At 41.6% G+C, this 20,790-nt stretch overlaps 1 protein-coding gene across 7 annotated transcripts; it reads left to right on the top strand.

Annotated features, from left to right (window-relative positions):
- The first annotated feature begins 1,437 nt into the window (after positions 1 to 1,437).
- Positions 1,438 to 16,938, top strand: topaz1 (testis and ovary specific TOPAZ 1). Of its 7 annotated transcripts, XM_047604374.1 has the most exons (21): positions 1,438 to 1,892; positions 3,984 to 4,520; positions 4,620 to 6,462; positions 6,558 to 6,607; positions 6,793 to 6,881; positions 7,238 to 7,284; positions 7,361 to 7,428; positions 8,157 to 8,215; positions 8,594 to 8,680; positions 8,986 to 9,043; positions 9,176 to 9,327; positions 9,440 to 9,532; positions 9,632 to 9,747; positions 9,832 to 9,895; positions 9,983 to 10,154; positions 10,231 to 10,331; positions 10,429 to 10,594; positions 13,164 to 13,316; positions 13,633 to 13,836; positions 14,571 to 14,757; positions 16,460 to 16,938. In XM_047604374.1, the coding sequence occupies exons 1-21, from the start codon at positions 1,553 to 1,555 to the stop codon at positions 16,656 to 16,658; spliced, it is 4,785 nt and encodes a 1,594-aa protein (XP_047460330.1). In that variant the 5' UTR covers positions 1,438 to 1,552; the 3' UTR covers positions 16,659 to 16,938. The 7 variants fall into 7 exon arrangements, with proteins under 7 accessions (XP_047460330.1, XP_047460333.1, XP_047460328.1 ...); XM_047604377.1 differs by lacking the exon at positions 3,984 to 4,520; XM_047604372.1 differs by having other exon boundaries at positions 3,984 to 6,462.
- The last annotated feature ends 3,852 nt before the right edge of the window (positions 16,939 to 20,790 follow it).

Genomic DNA, 20,790 nt, shown 5'->3' with positions numbered 1-20,790 from the left:
ATGGTTTCCTTAAATTCCAATTTGCATATTCTCTTTTCACAGCTGCCACAGATGTAGCGAAGATTTGGAAAGAGAGGAAGAGGCAGAGCTGATTCTGAACCCCGGGGAGGACACAATGAGGTGGAACCACTTCTCAGCCTCCCAGTGGAAAAACACTCTCAACATCAGAGCGCCATCTGCTGACTTGGTGGGGTGGGACAGCTGGTGTTGTGAATCAGGCCGCCACAGTCCAGGGACCGGCTACTTCCCAACACCAGGGTCTCACCATCACTCCTCACAGCGCAACATTATTACATATCTGGCCTTATGTATATTGGCAGTTAATATTTAAAATTTATTAGTGTGCTTTATATTCTCATAGCTCTTTTTTGTAATTCTTGAAGGCCCAAAAAAATGTACAATAATACATTGCACCTGATATAACATTGATAATTAATTAGATAACTAATAACACATAACTGTGAAATTAAAGCTGTTGCTGTCCTTGTATATGTTAATAAATTAGTTTTATGTAAATGTGTCTGTTTTCTGTGAAAGTAAAAATATTTACCAATTAAGCCAAGCTGTCAAAATTTATTTGAAATGCCTTTTACTTACCCATTCAAGGATCCCACCATGCTCAATTCTTGGACCCAATATATAAAATTTCCCCAGAACAAAGGGAAATAATTGTTTAAAATGCTGAGGTATTGGATTGGTATTCCCTTACATTGCCTTTTATGTCAACCCCCGTTTTAATGAAAAGCAGAATAAGACGCATAAGAGGTGATAAGAATATAGCTTTAGAATATTGTGTGTTGGTTCCAGTTTTATTATATTTTATATTATATATTTATATTATATTTTGAGATTAAGCACCTCCTTGAGATTGAGCAGTTCTACCTCAACATTAGAGAAGAAAAAAAGTAAACAATTTGTTTCTGAAAACAACACAGACTGTGAAACATATTTCTTACATATTTTTACATGCATCAAAGTATATAAATATTTTTTAGGTAGAAGCAATGGTTCATCGACAATTATGAATACACATAATACACATGTTTCTTCTCATAGTACTTCTTCAACAGGCTTCATTTCTGTTATGTCAAGAATTAAAAACATGGCACACACTGTTGCATAAAACGTTACATAGTCATGATTTACATATTTTTATTTAATATTCTAATATTACAACGCCTGTTATCCGTTTTTCGATTGTATCTTTGAGTCGTGTTTATTTGCTTTGTTAACAGCCTGGTACAATCTAAAAAGTTCATGAATGATAATGTGTAGCTATATTGAACTTTCCTGTTCAGTGTGTGTTGGTTGCTAAGTAATAAATATTAAGATCTTACTGCGGAAATGACAATGGTGGATTCGTTGCGCATGCGTAGTACTGCCGACCACGCCTTAGTAGTTCCCCTGTCAACTTGAAATTGGTTCAGAGGGCGGCAGGGCACTCAGGTAGAAAGCAGTGTTGACGCTGGGCGTCCTAGGTTAAAATAACAAGTTAAAACACACCAAGTTAAGAAAGAAACATTGAGCAGTTTTAGGACGCGTTAATCTTTTAATGGTTAGCATGTTCCCGTCTGTTAGCAGGGTGAAACTTAACCGAGCCATGTTAAACGATGTCGGCTTAAACCTGGTGCCGCGGCGGAGGCGACTGCTGAAGTCGCTAAATAACCTTGAAAGTGACTCCAAAACACAAACGAACAATTTAGTTTGTGAACCAGTGTCACAGAAGGACGCTGCATCGGTTCCTGGCAGCAATGAACCCGTCCAAACTTTTTTAACGCGCCATATGGATTCAGAGAGTGTGACAGGCGTAGCCAGAAGTCTCTGTGAAGGAGAGCCGTCGTCGTGCAGAAGGACCCCTATGGACGTCAGACAAGACGAGGGAAACGCTAGAGGCAAGTATCGACGGCGTCATCCAAACACTAGGAGCACGGGCATCTCGGCGGTCTCACCAAATTGTGCAAGCTCAGATTGTGGTAGAGATAAGGTTTGCGCAGCTCCACGCAGCGGGTTGTTTAAACAGACAGAGGTAAACCTGCAGTACCCCCCGCCCCCATCTTTCAATGGAGAAGACTAGAGAGGCACCGTTTGCAGCAAGGAAGTCTGGCAAAGAATGTCAGGTTAGAGGGAGACATGCTAATGGTAAATCTCTGTTGAATGGCGGAGGCAGAAGGGAGCAGAGGTTAGTGGAGGCCATGTGGCCTGGTCTCCTGCACGCTGCTGCAGCACAAGTACAAGCCCGTCCTCCAGGTAAGCTGGAACAATTGAGTTTTGATGCATTTCATGACCACATTCCCTCGAATTAGCCTCACATTAGCTTTTTAAACTTGAGATCGCGCGGTAGTTTAAAGCTTCTAGCCAAGTTCTCGCTAGTATGTCGGAAATGTCTGGAAGCTCACGGATAAATTCAGACTTTATTAACCGATGTAAGCTATGTGGTTAGTTGGGCATATGTCAAGGCACCCAGAAATGAAATGGCGACAGTTGTACTAAACTATACTCACCACACAACAGATATGACCTGTTAACTGTTGGCTGGGTGCTATCAGTAATCATCTGTGCCTATCGGGCCAACTGACATGTCACTCCGCCATGTGTTGCAGCCAGTCCCCTGGTCCAAGGCTATAATTCATTTGCAAATTAAGTTGGGCCAGATTTTAAGATCAAGAAATGTCGCCCTAGCCACTACTTTCTTAGGCCTAGACCACGGGTGTCAAACTGATTTTAGTTTGGGGGCTACATTCAGCCCAATTTGATCTCAGGTGGCCCAGACCAGTAAGAGAACAGCATAATAGACTATAATTAACCACAACTCCAAATTTGTTTTAGTGCAAAAAGAACACGTACATTAGGAGAATTTTTACATTTAATAAAGTATCCTTTAAAATCCAATCTAATGAGAGGAATTGGGGCGATTTGAGCTCCGTTGCCATGGTATAGCAGTTATTTTCATTTAAAAATTGCAGTCTTATATGTAATTTTCCCACTTTGCAAATTCATACAGCTGCAGGCCAGATTGGACCTTCTGGTGGGCCACATGTTAGACACCTTTTGTCTAGACACTTGTCAGTTTAACCACACAGTAACTGTTAGTAGCCTCCAAGTAACCCGGATCCTCCTACAACCTGCTCCCTCTATATCTAGTTTAGCAGGTGGTTGTGAGTTTTTTTTGTACAATTCTTACTTGAGAGTGTCTGTGCCCAGCAGTCGTACACAGGCTTATGTGAAGGAGACTTTCTATTGTAAGTTTTGACAGAACTTAAATGAGGACTAATGTACTGATAAAAGTCTGTCAAACAGTTACACAAAACAACGTACACCATCCATTTCTAATGCCAGAAACCCAAACATGATGTGAACAAATAAACTCAAGCCAAAACTCAGTGTGATGGTAATGGGTATGCATCAGTGCTCCCATTGGAGACTGTCTCGTCCACATCATGCAGTGGGCCCAGATGGTTCCCACTGAGAGCTTTGTGAAGCAGTTCAGCACTGGATGCGGAAAAGTGACCAGATGTACATCTGACAAACCAAACAGTTGGTTCTCATTACAGAGTCATTCCCTCTTGTTGAACCAGAGCACTTTTTGAAAATACCCCCTCTCACCTTTATGTGGCTAGTTCATGTTAATGTTTCAGTGTGTAATGAGCTCATTGCTGTCCTTTGAGGCTGAAAATGGGAGGGGGCAGTAAGTTTTCTGCAGTGTGGAGTCTTTAATGGATTAGCAGGAAGACCCTCTTCAAAGCTGCTTCTTCAAATGACACCAACATCCAATGTATCCTTTATTCTTAGAATTTTGGATATTAAGGTTGCGTGCTAACTGGTTACTTCAGCAAACCCATATCTGCATGCCTAATATTTTTGGCCCTCATGGCGCAAAGTTTGGTGGATATCCATACTGTTACGAAAATGACATTATGCAATCCAAATAGCCGCTGTTGTGCTCACTTTTGCACTATTTGACAGATTTTTGTTTCCACTTGCAGAGATTGATAGAAACAGACATCCAAGCCCCACTGGACGGTCCTGTCCAGAACAGTGTTTGAGAAGAGCTGGGGGAGCACCCCACTGTGATCTTTGTGTGAAATGTCAATACATTTTCCCTCCGCACAAGATAACATGTATGCACCGACCAAAATTCACACGCCCAGATTCAGAGACATCTAAAGTTGATTTAAAGATCAAGAAAGGCAACGCAGTCCCCAAGGCCTCTAAGAAGATTGTCATATGGCTAGACCAGTACCCGAAAGTGACCCTTTGTGACTTGTCCCAAAAATGTCATGCATGCAGTCACAATTGTGGCTATGAGTTACCGAATGTTCTCAAGCGCAAGGTTGTGCGTTGCTTCAAACGGGACATGAGAGCTGGATTTCATTTATGGCCCATTTGTTTAGGATATGATAAACACAAAAGTGAGAAAAATCGTCTGGTTAAAAGTAGTAAGGGTCATCCCATTGTTGGGTGTGAGAAGAGAATCTCCCTGTCTCAAAGTCTCATTGAACACCAGAAACATCAAGAAGAAGGTACAGATTCACAGATGTTGCCCAGTATTACCATATGTCGTCTTCACAAGAGTTGGACAAGTGAAGAATCTGCAACTTGTTCTGCTTCTCTCTTACTAGGTAAAGACACAAACGAGGGAGAGTGCAGGACAGGCATGGGGGACAGAAATGCTGTAGAGGACCATGGGCTGGGATCACAGACTCACAGAGACAAAAAAATAAAGCTGCAGACTAGTGAAGGGAGCAGCAGCACTTTTGCGTCAGCTGTAAAAGAAAACTGTATCACAGAGGAACCATGTGGTCACGATCCCACAAAAACACAAATGTCACAATATCAGGACATTGAGGAGGACACAGCTGAGTCATTCACTTGCCAGAGAGTGAGGGTCTATATGAAAGAAGTAGAAACTTCATGTGCACGCACCTGCATGTCATGGCCCTTCTCAAACAGCAACATGACTTGTACTGCTGCCACACCTTGTTTGGCTGGGTCTGTTAATCCGTCAACAAGGGATAAGAGAGACTCTGAAACAGTCAGTCAAAACCTGCCAAGTTCATGCAGCAAACAGATCAAGGACACACTCTCAAAAACACCTACAGAGAACCAAAAAGAGAATGGCACAAGCATGTTAGCAGAGAGAAATGGGAAAAGACTCAGTAATATGTCTTCATTCTCAGACATGGAGATTGCACCGTGCCATATGCAGTCACTAGCGAGCCTCCACTCAGATACAGCTTCGTTTTCCAGTTTGGCTCCCTTACACAGGGAGCCTGTCATAGATACAGTCTCAGCCTCATCTTTGCTAGTTAATGGAGCAGAAACCCACAGCTCCATGTCTACACCTTCACCCTCAGCACTTGGCCTGAGTGACTTGGAAACTGACACTACTTTGTCTTCTCCTATGTTCATACACAGCGGTTTGAGTAGCCTCTCAGAAACACCATCCCCCTTCCCACCATCAACTCTGCTTAAGAAAGTCCCGTGTATTGAATTGAAAGCTGTGGAAAACACATTGCTCAACTGTAAAGGATCCCAGATGGATTCATGCAGTCCATCGCCATATGCTCCTGTACATAACTCTGACTGCTCTCAGTCATGCGACTCCTCCCTCCTCCTCCCACAAGATGACAGCAGGAGTGATGAAGAGCTTCTCACGAACAGGAGCCCACCAAAACTGGAGCCATATTATAACATAAGTCCCTTTAAGCACAGCAACGTAGTTGCTTGTCTTAAAGAGAACTTATTATTATGCAACATTTCCAAGGAACTTTGCATGGAGACAGGAGAGTTCACGCTTCCACCTGTTCTGTCTCCTGTAGCTTCACCACCAAGGCAACCATGGAGGAGAAACTTCTCCTTACAAAGTTCAGGTTGTTCAGGTGAAGAAATGGAGGAAGAAGAAAGCAGTATATTTAAATTAAAAGAAGTCTCTACGTATTTCGAAGCTCTACATGACAGCACTGAAGGGGAGCCTTCCTCCTCAGGCACTGATGAAGAGGTGGATGAAAGTAATGAAGAGGAAAGCCATGATGAAACTGATTGCGAACATAATGCGGAAGATGCCAACAGGCATTCTGAGCAAGTTCCTTTAGATCCTAAACTAAAGGCAACCCTTACCTCAGGTGTTCTGACAGAAACCTGCTCTTCTCCTAGCAGTGATGAAGATGACAGTGTAACCTTTAGTAATGAAGGACCATGGTACTCTGGAGGAGAGCGGTCAAGCCCTCAAATAACAAGCAGTGGAAGGGCCGTAGCTGGTGATTGTCAGCCAGGTAGTTTGGATGAGGTCACAGCTTATGAACAGGATATCCTACTGGTGAATGTGATACAGGATGATCCAGAGCTGTTCACCGACCTGCCTGATCAAAGGCTCCTGAAACTGGGTCCTACCAGAGTTATTGAGGCCCCTAAAATCCAACCCTCATCCAACTTAGATGGAGCAACACTAGGGTTTAAACAAGGGTAAGGTCTTAACATTTCATAGCATCTATTTCTGTAGACATTGATGGATTATGGGGTTTGTTGCAAATAAAAGTACTGTGCTGTGTGTGTTTCAGATTGACAGCAGTTAATATAACTTTCCACTGCAACAGTCCTGAAAACACAGGTACAAAAATGAAGGGATAAACAGACGGGATGAGGAGTTTCTGTTTGCTCAGTTCCTTCGTCCGCCGTTCAAAACCCTTATTTGTCTGTTTTGTGCATTAATTAATATCTGCCCTGGACTTTGGTTAAATGTGGCTTATTTTATTCAAAGATCATTGTGTGATTTTATTTTTGTGTGTTTCACAGAGGAGAGGAACAGCAGGCCATGGAGACCACAGTGGAACACCACCACCACTAGCAAAACTCAAAACACGGGCGAGCAAACTCGAAATTTGGTAATTTTAAGGCTGTACAGTAGCTCTTTGTCATATGTCATGCGTCTTGCTCCCCAGAAACAGATTTTCAGCATCAGACATCTCAGCGGCACCAGACACGTCATATCTTCTTGTTTAGAGAAACAAAGCATCGACTTGTCTCTATTGCAGAACTCAAAATTAAAGCCCAAGATCCACCTAGTACTTTATATATGTATTATGTATGTATAATACACTGTTGATATTTTAAAGAAACCTTATGAGAAGAAACATTATGGTTAGAGGTCAATGGGAGTGCTTTATCTTCCCAGATTCCATCATAGTATTATAAGACAGACAATGTATAATGTTGAACCTGCTTTGTGTTTTTTGAACAGGGTAATTTCGATGTCAACAACAATAATCTAAATGATGGCCTGGAATGGTAGGTAGTTTTTCAGTGTTCATTCTTATTTTCCAGTTTTACCATAAAACAAATAATAATTTCTATCATGTGACAGGAGCCCCCCCACCAAAACAGCGAACCCACCTCATGACATGATCTCCCTGCTTAGGCCAAAAGGAAATGGTAAGGGGGAAAAGAAAATGGTGATCAGCCAAGGTTGCATAGTCTCGACAGTAGCTGCTAGTTGCCAGCCTCGAGCAGACTTTCTTACTTGGTCCACTCCCACTCATTTCATACCCCCTCTTTAGTCGATTAGTTTGACCGCGCAAGCGTGGGGAGATCTCACACAGTGCAGAAGAATTGCTTTCTGGCACTCTTCTGAATTTTCTGTGTAACGCTTGGTAAAGCTAGCAAAATGTAACCAATTTGAATTTTAAAAGGAATTTGAAAATACTATACCTTGGTGTATTCCACAGAATTAAAAAAAAAAAAAAAAAAAAAATCAAAAATAGCAAAAGCAGTTGTAACGGATCATTAGGGCCTACGGTACTGTTTGTCAGGCTACAAGTACATTTCCAAACCTGCAATCTCCAAAGTGACAAGACAGTGATGGAACATCATACGGACTAAAAGATGAGCAGGATATCAGCTGTCACAGCTTACCAATCACATCGAAACTATCCGGGGTTAACGGGCACTTACAACAAGAATATAACCCACTGCTGTTGGATCAAGATCGGTACTTTGAATCAGCTGATTTCAGGCATTATATTTGGCATCAGGAAGGAACGATTGTAATCAGAACATCTCTATTTTGTGATTCGTATAATTTGTGTGAATGTTCAGTTCAGTGTTGCTGAAGTAGACTAAAACCTGAACTGATCGACCGTCCTTTGGCTCTTCTTTCACAGGCCCGTGGATCACAAACTCAGCAAACACAACAGATTTTAGACGCCAGAAATCTGATCCAGTAAGTGCTCCATTTTCTAAAGAACGCTCACAATCGTCAAGCTTAACAGCTTTATTTATAAGTGCTTTATTTATGCGCATGTTCAGTGACTCTGACATTAATTGGACCTTCTGGTCATTTCAAAGAATCTAATGAGATAAATGTTGGTTAGGCAAACTATATTTCTAACTTGGCTGGTGTTGATGACCCATTAAACTCTTAACTCTTAATGAAAATAAGAATGATGTAATTGTATACATTAAGTGTACCAGACATCATTTCTGTCTTGGATATGAAATTAGTACAGGACAAGATGTAGGTCCCAAAAAAGGATTAATGTAGAAAGAAGGTAAATCATCAGCATCCGTATAACGCATCAAACCTTCTCTATACTCTCAGTACTGCAGACATTACTTCAGTGAATCACTGTCCTGCGGGTTCAAAATGTGTCGCTTCCAACATCTGCCTTTGCAGGGGGATGAGAAGGTACGCTCAGAGTGAAACTGATCATTTCTTAGATTGCAAGCAGAATGTTAAATGAAGACGCTGGAGCGCCTTCATCCTTCTTTTCATTCACTAAGAAAACACATTTTTGATCGCATTTACAGTATTGACTTGTAAATCTGTTAAAATGCTTAAGCAGGGGACTGTGGAGAATAGATTCAAGCCAAAGCTTTCAGATTGTGGATGATTGTTGAGGCAACATCACCCTCTGCTGCACTGTAGCTGCAATAGCACAATGCCGCACTATTTACTACCATTGTGAACATTTGTCTCTGTCCTTTTGTTAGTTCTGTGCTGAAATTGTAACAAGGTTCACAAAAAATCCAGCGTGCCTCCAGAAAGCAGGTAAGTATCATTATTATCCTCATACTTATCCCTGCATCCATTAAGTGTCAGTGGCTTCCGTCTTTTGCCGTAAACACTTTGTTCTTTACCCTTTTCTTGACCTCCGTTTGGCTCCTCTACCCATCTGTCCAGGAGCTGTGTTTACAGGATACTACCAGAAAAACCCACCAGGAGTGTATTTCTCCATGCCAGCTCTTCTGTCCCTCCTCTGGGCTTTGCTCAAAGCCGGCATGGTGTGTGACGTCTTTTCGGTTCTCAGTGTCAGCTTGGCTCACAAAATAGTGGTCAGTGTGACTGTCGTCTATTACAACATCATTTTTATTCTTCAGTGAGCCCAGTAGATGGTCCTGAGCAGCACTATAGACATGTACCTTGATCTTATCGCCCTCTTTCTAGCCTGGTCATGAGTTCCTGCTAGCCCTTTATAACTTTGTGAGAGAAAAGGGTTTCACAAGTCTTGTGCCCGAACTCATCCAGCTCACATTTAAGGTATTCACTTTCTACTGAGTTTATTCAAAACAATCTGTTTTGTTTTGTTTTTGTTCTAATGGCTATGTGGAAGAGCTAACTGTGTGTCCATGTTGGCAGATGGCTAATGCAGGTCTAGAGCTGAGTTTGGATTGCCTTGATTGTGTAAAAAATGCTCCTGTGTTCCAGCAGAAGGTTTGTCCAGATTCACCTGGTTCACTGTCTAGCAACCACAAGTAAGTCACTCACATTTGTGATTCTTGATTGCTGAAATTTGTGCTGTTTTATTAGTAACCGAGCGACTGTGTTTATTCCAAAAGATCATCCACGGGTGCACCCATGCCAGAGTGCCTGGATTTAGCCCTTGCTGTTGTGGAAATAGAGGTTGAATATTCTGTACATTTCCTTCTGTCTAATAATACATGAAGAGATTTTGAGTTAACGTGTGTATTTATGTCTTCTGTCTGTCAGCTTTGTACCACTCAGGAGGACTGGAGGCGGATGGGAGATGTTCTCAGGTCAATCTGCCACTCGGGCCAGCACCCGAATCAAGTGGAACGCCTCAGTGGTCGCATCGCTATTGCTCTCCTGTCTGAGAGCAAAGACAAGCTGTCACTGCCATTTGCTGCCTTTGCTAAGACAGGTTATACCCGTTACTGGAGTAAATGACCCTAAAATTCTAGGATGATTCTGCTAATTTGATTATTTTCATTTTTTAGTGTATCAGAAGGAAGGTGAGGACAGCCTGATCATTGGGTTTGTAGGCAGAATTGGTGTCTCTCTGATGTTGAGATACCACAAGACGCACCAGTGGGTCAAGGTAATTAGACGGTGTCTGTTTCGCGTCATCTGGTCACTGCATGAAATCAAACATGCAGTAATGTTAGTGAGGGCCGTGTGTTTGTCTACAAATGCAGGGTCGGAAGGTGGTGGAGATAATGTCCCTTTCAAAAATCAACTATTCGACACTGAAGGGTCTGTTTGGGAATGAAAACGGAGCGTCACGCTGCTGCCTGGTCACTGTGGCTACGGAGCTTTTCCTCCGGAGTGGCAGCGTGCAGGGAGCTCTACATACGCTGCGAGGTACTTGCTCTGACGCTAACCGCTGGGATCTTAGCTGCTTTCTGCATGCATCCCAATCTATTTATACCAAGGCTTTTTTTCTTTTGTGTTTTGGATCATTTTCACAATACACCGTCAACTAGGGGTCAGTGTTTCCATCATTACTGTTAAATGTCAACCAAAAAGAAGTATTGAAGAACAAAAAATAACACTGCACTGGAATCTCTGTCTTTAGTCCCAAACCCAGTGGACACAGCATGGAATTCAGTTCAGCATTAGTATGTTGCCCACTCATTAAAGAGGCGCTCTTATAAAAAGTCTAATCAGTGAGCTTATTTCAACTCTAAAAAGTATAAATATGAGCTTATTTCAGTATTTTCCAAGGAAAACCAAAAATATGATGGATCAGACATTGGGGAGATGATTCAGCTCTCATCACTTTATTATGCTTGAGCTATAATATGTTGATGACAAAGTTTATCTGCTATCATATGGTCTTTGCTTTCATGCCTAACTAGTCATTGCACTGGTACCGTTCCAAGTTGCATAGTGATCTAAATTTCTCTACAACTATTCAAACAAACAGTTGTGCCAGCACACAGCAGACTAAAAGTTGAATTGGTGCTGTGAGTAAAATGTTTTATTTTACTGGATAAGCAAGTTACACAATGCTCACGTGGTTTGAAACTTTTTCTCTTTTTTATCATTCAGTTTAACTTTCAAACTCGGGCAATCACAGACAGCATTGTCCTTAAATGTAATGAAGCAAAGACTCTTGGTAACTGCCATAGACTATAAGGACAAAGTGTCCCTACTTCCTTGCACTGGGTAAACTGATGCTATTTTCCCGGGGATACAGGCCGTATCATCTTGCAAGTTTGGAACTACAATCTTTGCAATTACGGTCCAAGAGTGGAAGCATGATGACTATGACCTGGCCATTCTTCCTCCAGACTCACTGGCATTTTCATTTAATTATACTACGCTTTATTCTGCCACCACCATTTACAAGGAAATGTTGGATTATACACTGTACTCATTTGTTTATTTATTCATTCCTTTATTAATTTTTTACACTGACTCCGGACATATTTGCAAAAATTAATGACATAAGAGATTACAAGGTGCGCATATACAGAAGAAGATAACTGCCTTATTCACACAGGACTAGTTTTATATGGACCTCTGGTAATTTGTAAGAATGTTGGAGGTCGTCTGTGAGTTCCGTGCAAATCATTACCTATCATATTTCTGGGAACACAGAAGTCCTGTGATAAATCTAATCCAGTGCAAATGTCTCTGACCCATTCACCCATTTGGACAGATGAAATCATTAAATCAAGCATTAAAGTGTGAAAGTAGCAGAGATCATGCCGTGCGAATGTGCTTTATGAAACACAGACGTAGGGGTGATATCTGAATCACAGGACGTCCCAGGTGAATCTAGTCCCCTGCGAATACGTTTTTCATCTCAGGTACCCCCTAGAGGCAGCTTGCGCACAAGTTGCGTATAGGGGGTACCTATTTTTCACCCATGTCACCTTAGGGACTCCAAGACAGCCCAAGTCCCACCCACAAACATTGAGCCAGTCACCAGGGGGAGCTCTGCTGGCATTGGCTTCACTTCAGATCTGGAGTGCATGTGCTTTTCCAGAATCTTAAGAATCACTCTGTCACGTTGACAGTGGAGTGACAACCCCTTTATTCGTGACAGCCAAGTCATATTTAGACTTGGTGATCTAGGTAACGTCGTACCTACCCACGTCCCTATGTGCTCTATGACTTTCTCCCAAAAGAGCTTAACAACCTTCCATTCCCAGACTGTGGGTAAAACTAGTCCTGTTTCCTTAGTAATACAGGGTCAGATTTGTAAATAGTTTCAAAAAGTGTCTTTGCCTTGCAGATCCTATTTCTGTGCAATGGCATAAAAACCGTATCTAAATACAAATCACTTGCTTTTTGAATGCCACTGCTTTATGGCCACACTGAGGCATATGATTGTCTTAAGTGCACACAACGTGTGTATTTCTCTATACGACTTTAGAATGAGCCATTACTGGGTTTATGAGGTCGCTGTATTTATTGGTCATGTAATAAAAGGTCCATAAGTTTCAAAGGACTAGTAAGTTCCTGCTCAGTTTTGACCCTATTTCTTCGCCTAGGTAATCGAGACACTTCAAATGCAAGATTGTGTAGCCTTGCATTAGAGCTATATGACTTGTGTTCATGGGTGACCAAGATTTCTTTACATAAATTCCCGTTCTCTTGCCATCAAAAAGTAAAATAAAACGGTTTAACATTAAATTAAATATTGCTTTAATATTTGTGGTAATATCCACAAGAGATAACATGGAAAAATAATTCAGTTGTGGTGCGACCACCATTTTGATCACATCAATTTGTGGATTATACCCAGATATTTAATTTCTCAGGACATCTACTGTGCCAATTATTCTATAACCTGTCATGTGACTATCAATACGTTCAAGTAAAACTGGTAGGTAGGTTTTGATGCTTTAATGCTGTCCTTGTAGATAATCTAGAAATCTGTAGCCTTTAGAAATGTGTTTTTGTCCATTTGTCCGTACAGAGAACGAATGGTTCCTGAGCTCACTCTCGTGGCCGTGCGAGCCCGCTGATCTAGAGAGTAGGACCGGTTTGTTGATCCGTCTGTCGGAGAAAACCTCTCACAGAGAGACGTTGGAGGTGCTCTGTAATCTCCCAGGGATTAAAGAGCCAAATGGTGAGGGGCTGTATGTTTTGAGGTGTACTGAAATGCATGTCAGGCAGTGGCAGACTGAATAATTACAACTTCATCAGCACATACAACTAATTTCAGGAGATCGGGGACGAACGCCCTAAAATGAGCATGTAGCAGTCATTTCAGTTGTGAGTCACATGAATTGTCCGTGTTCCAAATTCAGTCTCAACTAGCGGTGTGTTCTGTCAAATGTTACATAAACAAAGAATTGTCAGATTCTTTTTGTTTTAATACTTTTTTAGGTGTATTCTTTCTTTCTAATGTATTTCTCTATAAACCTTTACTTTTTTCCTTTCAGGCACGATAGACATCTCCAGGTACAGTCATCTGTTTAACACTCACCTGCAAGCGTGTGTGGACAGACAGATTCTTCCTGTCGCTTCCGACACCATCATCTTCATGTTGTCCAAAAAACTGCCAGTGGACCACAAAGTGCTTAAGATGCTTTTCCACAAACTGGGCCAGCAAAGCCTCTGGTTGCGAGCACGGGAGGTCTTCAGATGTGAGTATTTGTCTCTGATTACTCCATTTGTAGCGCTGGATCATAGTTACATTAGCACTGTGAATGGTAGCTCCCAATGCTTGGTCTGGAAAAGCTTATCAGGCTAAAAGATGGAATTCAGTAAGTGTGCTTACATGCAGAGCTTAATCGAGTTATGCTCAGGACTACAGTCCTTGTCCCAGTTTACATGCAGCGCAAGAAAATCGAATAACTGATGGGAACATGTCCTCATCCTCCACACTAGGTGGCGATATGTTTCTTTTCAGCGGGTTAACACCACGTTAATACGGCTCACTTTCCGGTTGACCAATTACGTCATATACTCAACAATAGTCGTTCATGCGCCGGAACGGCACTTAAACAACAACCATTTTTTAATCTCGTACGCAATGTTCGTGCTAGTTCTGGTGCGGATAAGTTGCGCGATATCCCTCAGACAGTTCTTCTCGTGGCTCCGTTTAGCTTCTTCTTCATCTTCGCAGTGGTTGTGGAGCATGCACACACGCATTATCCGATTGAAAACTGCGGTTACTGTATACATGCCAGAGAAAATCGATTCCAGTTGGGTGTCTGGGTGTCTCGATCAGATAATGAAAGTCAGATTTTAGTCGGAGTAACGTGTTTACATGCACTTAAGTTCTCCTGTTATAGTCCGATTAAAGCAATAATAATTTGTATTTTTTCACGTGCATGTAAACACACTGAGTGTTTACACCAGTGTAATTGATCCTCAGGCTGTCTCAGTGGGGGTTACTACCCTGGAGTATTTGCCACCCCTGGGTGCAGGACACTCCTCCTCCCCTGTCAGCTGGGAGAGGTCGAGCTGGCCCTCACATTTGAGATGTTCATCGCTGTCAACGCAACAGTCATTCTCCAGCTTTCAGAAACCACCACATCTTCTCTTAGCATCACTCTTAAAAGGTAATGTTTGTGAGCCTGTGGTTGCTCCGTGTGGTCTGTATGTTCATGTACATGATAGTGTTACAGTGGGGGAAATAAGTATTTGATCCCCTGCTGAATTTGTAAGTTTGCCCACTTCCATAGAAATGATCAGACTCTGGTTTTTATGGTTGTTTACTGGTTATGGGTATAGACAGAATATCAATTGAAAATGCATAAAAAACACACAATCTAAAAGTTATAAATTGTTATGTATTTTATTAAGGGAAATAAGTATTTGATCCCCAACAATTCACTTAGAATTCAGGCTCCTACAGATTGGCTGGTGCGCATGTGGCACACAGCTGTGCTCAGTCAACTAATTACCAATACTCCTGATCTTAACTCGTCATGTATATAAAGCACACCTGCTCTAAGAATCAGTTTCTTACATTCCAACTTCTACAGCACCATGGGCAAGACCAAAGAGCTGTCAAAAGATGTCAGGGACAAGATTGTAGACCTGCACAAGGCTGGTATAGGTTACAAAACCATCAGCAAAAGGCTTGGTGAGAAGGTGACAACTATTGGTGCCATTATTCGCAAGTGGAAGACCCATAAAAGGACCATCAACTGTCCTCGGTCTGGAGCTCCCCGCAAAATCTCGCCTCATGGAGTGAGGATGATGATGAGAAAGGTGAGGGAGCAGCCTAAAACAACACGGCAGGAGCTTGTTAATGATCTGGAAGCAGTTGGGACCTCCGTCACCAAGAAAACAGTTGGCAACACACTGCGCCGTTATGGATTGAACTCTTGCAGTGCCCGCAAGGTCCCCCTGCTCAAGAAGGCACATGTACAGGCCCGCCTTAAGTTTGCCAGTGAACATCTAAATGACTCAGAGAAGGCTTGGGAGAAAGTGCTGTGGTCTGACGAAACCAAAGTTGAGCTATTTGGCATTAACTCGACCCGCCGTGTTTGGAGGATGAAAAAACGTGAGTATGACCCAAAGAACACCATACCCACGGTTAAGCATGGAGGTGGAAACATCATGTTTTGGGGCTGTTTTTCAGCAAAGGGTACAGGGCAACTTCACCGCATTATGGGGCCAATGAATGCAGCCATGTACTGTAACATCTTGGACAAAAACCTTCTTTCCTCAGCAAGAACACTGAAGATGCCTCGTGAGTGGGTTTTCCAACATGACAATGACCCAAAACATACTGCCAGGACAACAAAGGAGTGGCTCAAGAAGAAGCATATTAAGGTCATGGAGTGGCCTAGTCAGTCTCCAGACCTTAACCCGATCGAAAACCTGTGGAGGGAGCTGAAGCTCCGAGTTTCCAAGAGGCAGCCAAGAAACTTGAAGGATTTAGAGACTGTTTGTAAAGATGAATGGGCCAAAATCCCTCCTGCGCTGTGTGCAAACCTGGTGACCAACTACAAGAAACGTCTCATCGCTGTGCTTGCCAACAAAGGTTTCTCTACAAAGTACTGACTTGTGTTGTGCTTGGGGATCAAATACTTATTTCCCTTAATAAAATACATAACAATTTATAACTTTTAGATTGTGTGTTTTTTATGCATTTTCGACTGATATTCTGTCTATACCCATAACCAGTAAACAACCATAAAAACCAGAGTCTGATCATTTCTATGGAAGTGGGCAAACTTACAAATTCAGCAGGGGATCAAATACTTATTTCCCCCACTGTATCTCCTCCTCCTCCTCCTCCTCCTCCTCCAGGACTCTGAGCTGTGAGAGAGCCTACCTCTCTGCTGGTAGCCGTCTCCTCTCTGCAGCCTGTATCCTTCAGCCCAAAGTAACTGTCCACTACGTAGCAGTTAACTCTTTACAAGAGCAAGTTTTCTCACTTGATGTCCCCTCCGCTCGCCGCTGGCTCCGCTGCAATCATTTGTGGGCCAATGAGGTTTGGACACACTGAGATTTTTCTGATTCTGATGATTTCTGATTCTGATGTAGGTTTGTTTCCTTGCAACTCCCCCACCCGCCCTCCAGATTTGTCTTGAGATATGTTCGTAGGTTTGTTTTCTTTGTCATCAGTTTTTTTACTATTTCCTAAATTGTTTTGTCTGATTTGTTTATAATGTTCGTGTTATTCATTTATTTTGGAATGGCTGTGGATTGTGTAATATTTCTCCCTTTTTTCCCCTTTTTGGGTGAGGAAGGTTTTATAAAGACATGTTTTGCTACAAAAAAGAAAATCTTTGGCTTTTTTGTCTTTCTTCACAAGACCTGCAATGTACTGTACATAAATGTGTAGTGATGACGTTGTCGACGTGATGATATATGAGAGGGAGGAAAAAACAGGCACACAGCTCTCACACTGAGAGGTCAGACCAGGACTGTTAGCGATGTGAAAACACACCAAAGGTGGGTCGACCCAGATCTGAAAATCCCTTTGGATGTGAAAGGGGTATAGGTAGGAAGAGAAAAAACAATTTTTATATGAAGAAACGGTCAAAATTGCAGGTTCTTAATTTGGTCTCATATTTAATTAAAAACAGTCTTGAGCAGCATTCATCCTTTACAGCAGTACTCAGTAGAACCTGTTGTGACATAGCTACTTAACCACTAGGGGGAAGCACTGGACTGTTGCTAATGAACATGTTAAGCAGAGTAATCAGAATCTCTTTATTAGCCAAATGTACAATGTGCACAGGAATTTTACCTGGTGTAACAACGCCACATAACATTAAATAAAAGTTAACTTGATGAGAGAAAAAAAAAAGGCAAAATATACAATTTAGACAAAGACAAAGATATACAGTGATTAATGACCGTAATAAATCAGGCAAGAGATGGCTGTGCTGTGGATGAAGCATGCAGAAATGGGGGGTGTGTTCCTGTTTTAAGTGTCTTTGGGAATGATGTGGAGTAGGGGTCTGGGGGGGTTTGTTGAGTGTAATGGGGATACAGTCTGAAGTTTATAGGTGAACGCAGAGAATGTTAAACAGTATCTGGCTCTTTGTTACTGCCCTCTGAGTAGTCAAAGACAAGGGAAACACAATACAGTCTTATTTCATTTACTATAGTGTCTGTTTTGTCATCTGACTTCCCGGTTTATCACAGTACATCCTAATAAAAACACTTCAGCTCATGACCTTCAGCGCCTTACACACTTATTGTCTGAGAAGAAATAAGAGTAAAAGTATGACCAGTCGAGTGTCATGTGGCCCATTAATAACTGTAGAGATCTTACTCTCTGTTAACATCGTCGGGAGGTCAGTCAGATGACAGGAGGGAGGCAAAACGGGCGACTTTTAAATCACACAACGGTAGAGATTATCCTATGTTTTGTGCCATTTGTTTTCAACTCAGTGCTGCCTCTGGCCACATTCGCGTCCTGCTGATGTTTTTCACAGTAACCTTGATTTCTCTTCATTCGTTGAGGCCCAAGTCTTCCCTGGACAGATATGAAACAATACATTCTTCTTCAGGCTTTGAGAACACTCAGCAGCTAGGGCCACAGGGTGCCATCAGCAGTCTGTAGCAGCTTTATGAAGCATACTGCTTTATGGACGGCTGAGAAGACGAATCATGCACCCTTGCTTGCATTGATCACTGGGTGAGGGTTGCTATAAATCACAACCACGTCCAGTTTTTGTCCGGATTAGAGTACCATTCGTGGAGTCAACTGTCTCAAACAATCTCACTCAGATAATAATGACACGACTGCTCAACAGAGCAGCTTATTTGTGCAGCAACGGTCACTTTCCAACTCATTTTCTGGTTTGTGCTCCAATTTGACATTTCAGTCTTTTTTGGTCTGTTTTGGCCTGTCTGGGTTGTTGGTGCATTGCTTTAATCACAAGAGATCTATAGGGACAGCCCACACATTATGAGGTGATGCGTGTGTCCATTTTTGCTTTCTATAGTAGAGGAATATGGGGGCTGTTTAAAATCTTTCCCAAGTTAATGTATGATCAATCAGTCCTTTTTCCTCTCCAGAGGGGTATTGCACAAAACCGGGATAAGGAATTAAGCCTGGATATGTTGGTTATCCTTGAATCGGTTTCATAGAAGTAGGATAACTTTATCCCGGACAAGTGACCATGGTGATTTATCCTCTGCAGCTAGCCTGCTCCAGACCAGGCTAAGAACCAGGATAAGATCAATCCTATGTTGGATCTGTTGTCAACACTGTGAGAAATTAATGTGTTTTACAGCATTGTAAAATGGTCTTTCTACACATGTTAGTTAATTTAAATCACCATGCATCCAAATATTATAAATGGTTTCATTTGCCAGTTGACTTTTAGTTTATTTATTTACATAGATTATATATAAAGACAAAGGCTCATATCAGCAGACAAAATATTTCAGCAAAAAAAAAGAAGCAGCAAAGTTTATTTGGAATCTTGTCTTTATTAATACAATACCAACACTGAGCTTCTATAAGATAAAAAAAAACAGACAGTACAATACAGATGTAAAAAAAAAAAAGAGAAAACATGAAAGAATTATATATCACTGCTTAAACATTACTGACAGAAGACAATTCTAAGGGTCCCACATCATTCAGACTTTTGTGTTTAACTTCAGCAATCTTTCTATTCATTCATTTGGTTTTATTATTGTCAGGCCTAGTGTCATATTCCAATACTTATAAAGACTACTTGTTGAAGTTTTGTCAGAGGTCTGATTAATATGTGGATCATTGCAATTGATTAGATTTTTACTTTTAAAGATTTCTGTAGATGAAAGATGGTCTCTATTACAGCTGACGGGGGCAACATACCATTCACTTGTTTCCTCTTCCTGATGGCATATCCATTTTGTGTAATGTGTGGTCTATTTGTCTACTTCTAAGCATCTTGGTTATTATGAGTGTGTAACAGTATACAGTAGGTTAAGAAATTATGCTTAGTTACACTCTGGTGGAGCACCCACCCCATGTGTAGAGGCTACAGTCCTCTTTGCAGGCGACCCCGGTTCAAATCCTGCACCGTGCGCCCTTTAAAATATATATACTTTAAACATTGCTGGCCAACTGGTCAGAGAGCAACATATTGCCATTTTTATTTCCTAAACTTAAATGCTGAATTTAGAATTTTTGTCAACAAATGATCTTGTGTGGTACTTTTTTCCCATGTACAGTATGTGTATTTTGTCTAGTATTGATAGTATTGGTTCAAAGTCCCACCTCTCCAAATCAGTTGTATACTCCACATTCATGGTAAAAGAGAAAAGGACACGATTTTTCTAGATAAATTTTTATTTTACAAGCACCATTTTTCAGCTTTGAGCTGGAGTACAGAAAGCAAAAGTCACAAGAAATAACACACTCCATCACAAACACAGTTACAGTTTGCAATGGAATACTCCACCCTCTCCCTCCAGTTTCTGGATCTCTAGCTTCCAATGTTCTCCTTTTAATGTCCAGCTCCACCAGTTCCAGATTTCCTTTTTCTCTCTGAATTTTGAGTTCTGCAAGCTCTGTCTATTTCTGCAGGTGCGAATTCTTTTGAAGATTTACTTCAGCATATATTCACAATGTTATCAGGCTGCTTTAGAGGCTGTGTAGTCTCTGGGTCCTGGAACACATATTTTTATTAGCACCACATCACCGACTTCATATTCATTTTGGCCAGACTAAGCAGGAGATCTCCACAACACTGACATGATACCTCAAGCATTCTGGAGTCCTCCTGCCATATACATGCATACGTGAATCAACAGAACTTGTACGGACATTTAAAGGACATGGTGAGCCTGGAATTTCAATAAAATATACAGAACTAACTGGATCGTCTTCTAGTGGCTCCAAAAGTGCAACCGTGTCCCCAGATGCTGCAAGAAAATTCTAAGTCAGATAGTATAATATTGTCAGATGTGTTTAATCTGTAGTGGAACTGTACCCCTTAAGAAGCTGCCACTTCCTGTTGCTTGGACTGAGCCCATCACAGTCCTTAAGTGGATCTTCTCCACCACTGGTCTCTCTTTATTAAGACCAGCTCCTCTGCTGGGGTCAGCTCCTGGCTGCGTGGATCATACCCTATGTCAGTTTTATGTGCTTTTTTCTTGACCGTTAAAATCATACAGAAATACATTGT

Source organism: Mugil cephalus, chromosome 14 (assembly GCF_022458985.1).
Source record: "Mugil cephalus isolate CIBA_MC_2020 chromosome 14, CIBA_Mcephalus_1.1, whole genome shotgun sequence".
Taxonomy (NCBI): domain Eukaryota; kingdom Metazoa; phylum Chordata; class Actinopteri; order Mugiliformes; family Mugilidae; genus Mugil; species Mugil cephalus.
The sequence above is the reverse complement of the archived record's forward strand: the minus strand, read 5'-3'. Positions and strand labels throughout refer to the sequence as shown.

Coding starts and splice junctions, on each gene's coding strand:
- topaz1 (XM_047604372.1), top strand. CDS start 1,553: ATGGTTAGCATGTTCCCGTCTGTTAGCAGGGTGAAACTTAACCGAGCC. Junction 6,608..6,792: donor CAACAGTCCTGAAAACACAG/GTACAAAAATGA, acceptor TGTGTTTCACAG/AGGAGAGGAACAGCAGGCCA. Junction 10,155..10,230: donor TGCTGCCTTTGCTAAGACAG/GTTATACCCGTT, acceptor TTCATTTTTTAG/TGTATCAGAAGGAAGGTGAG.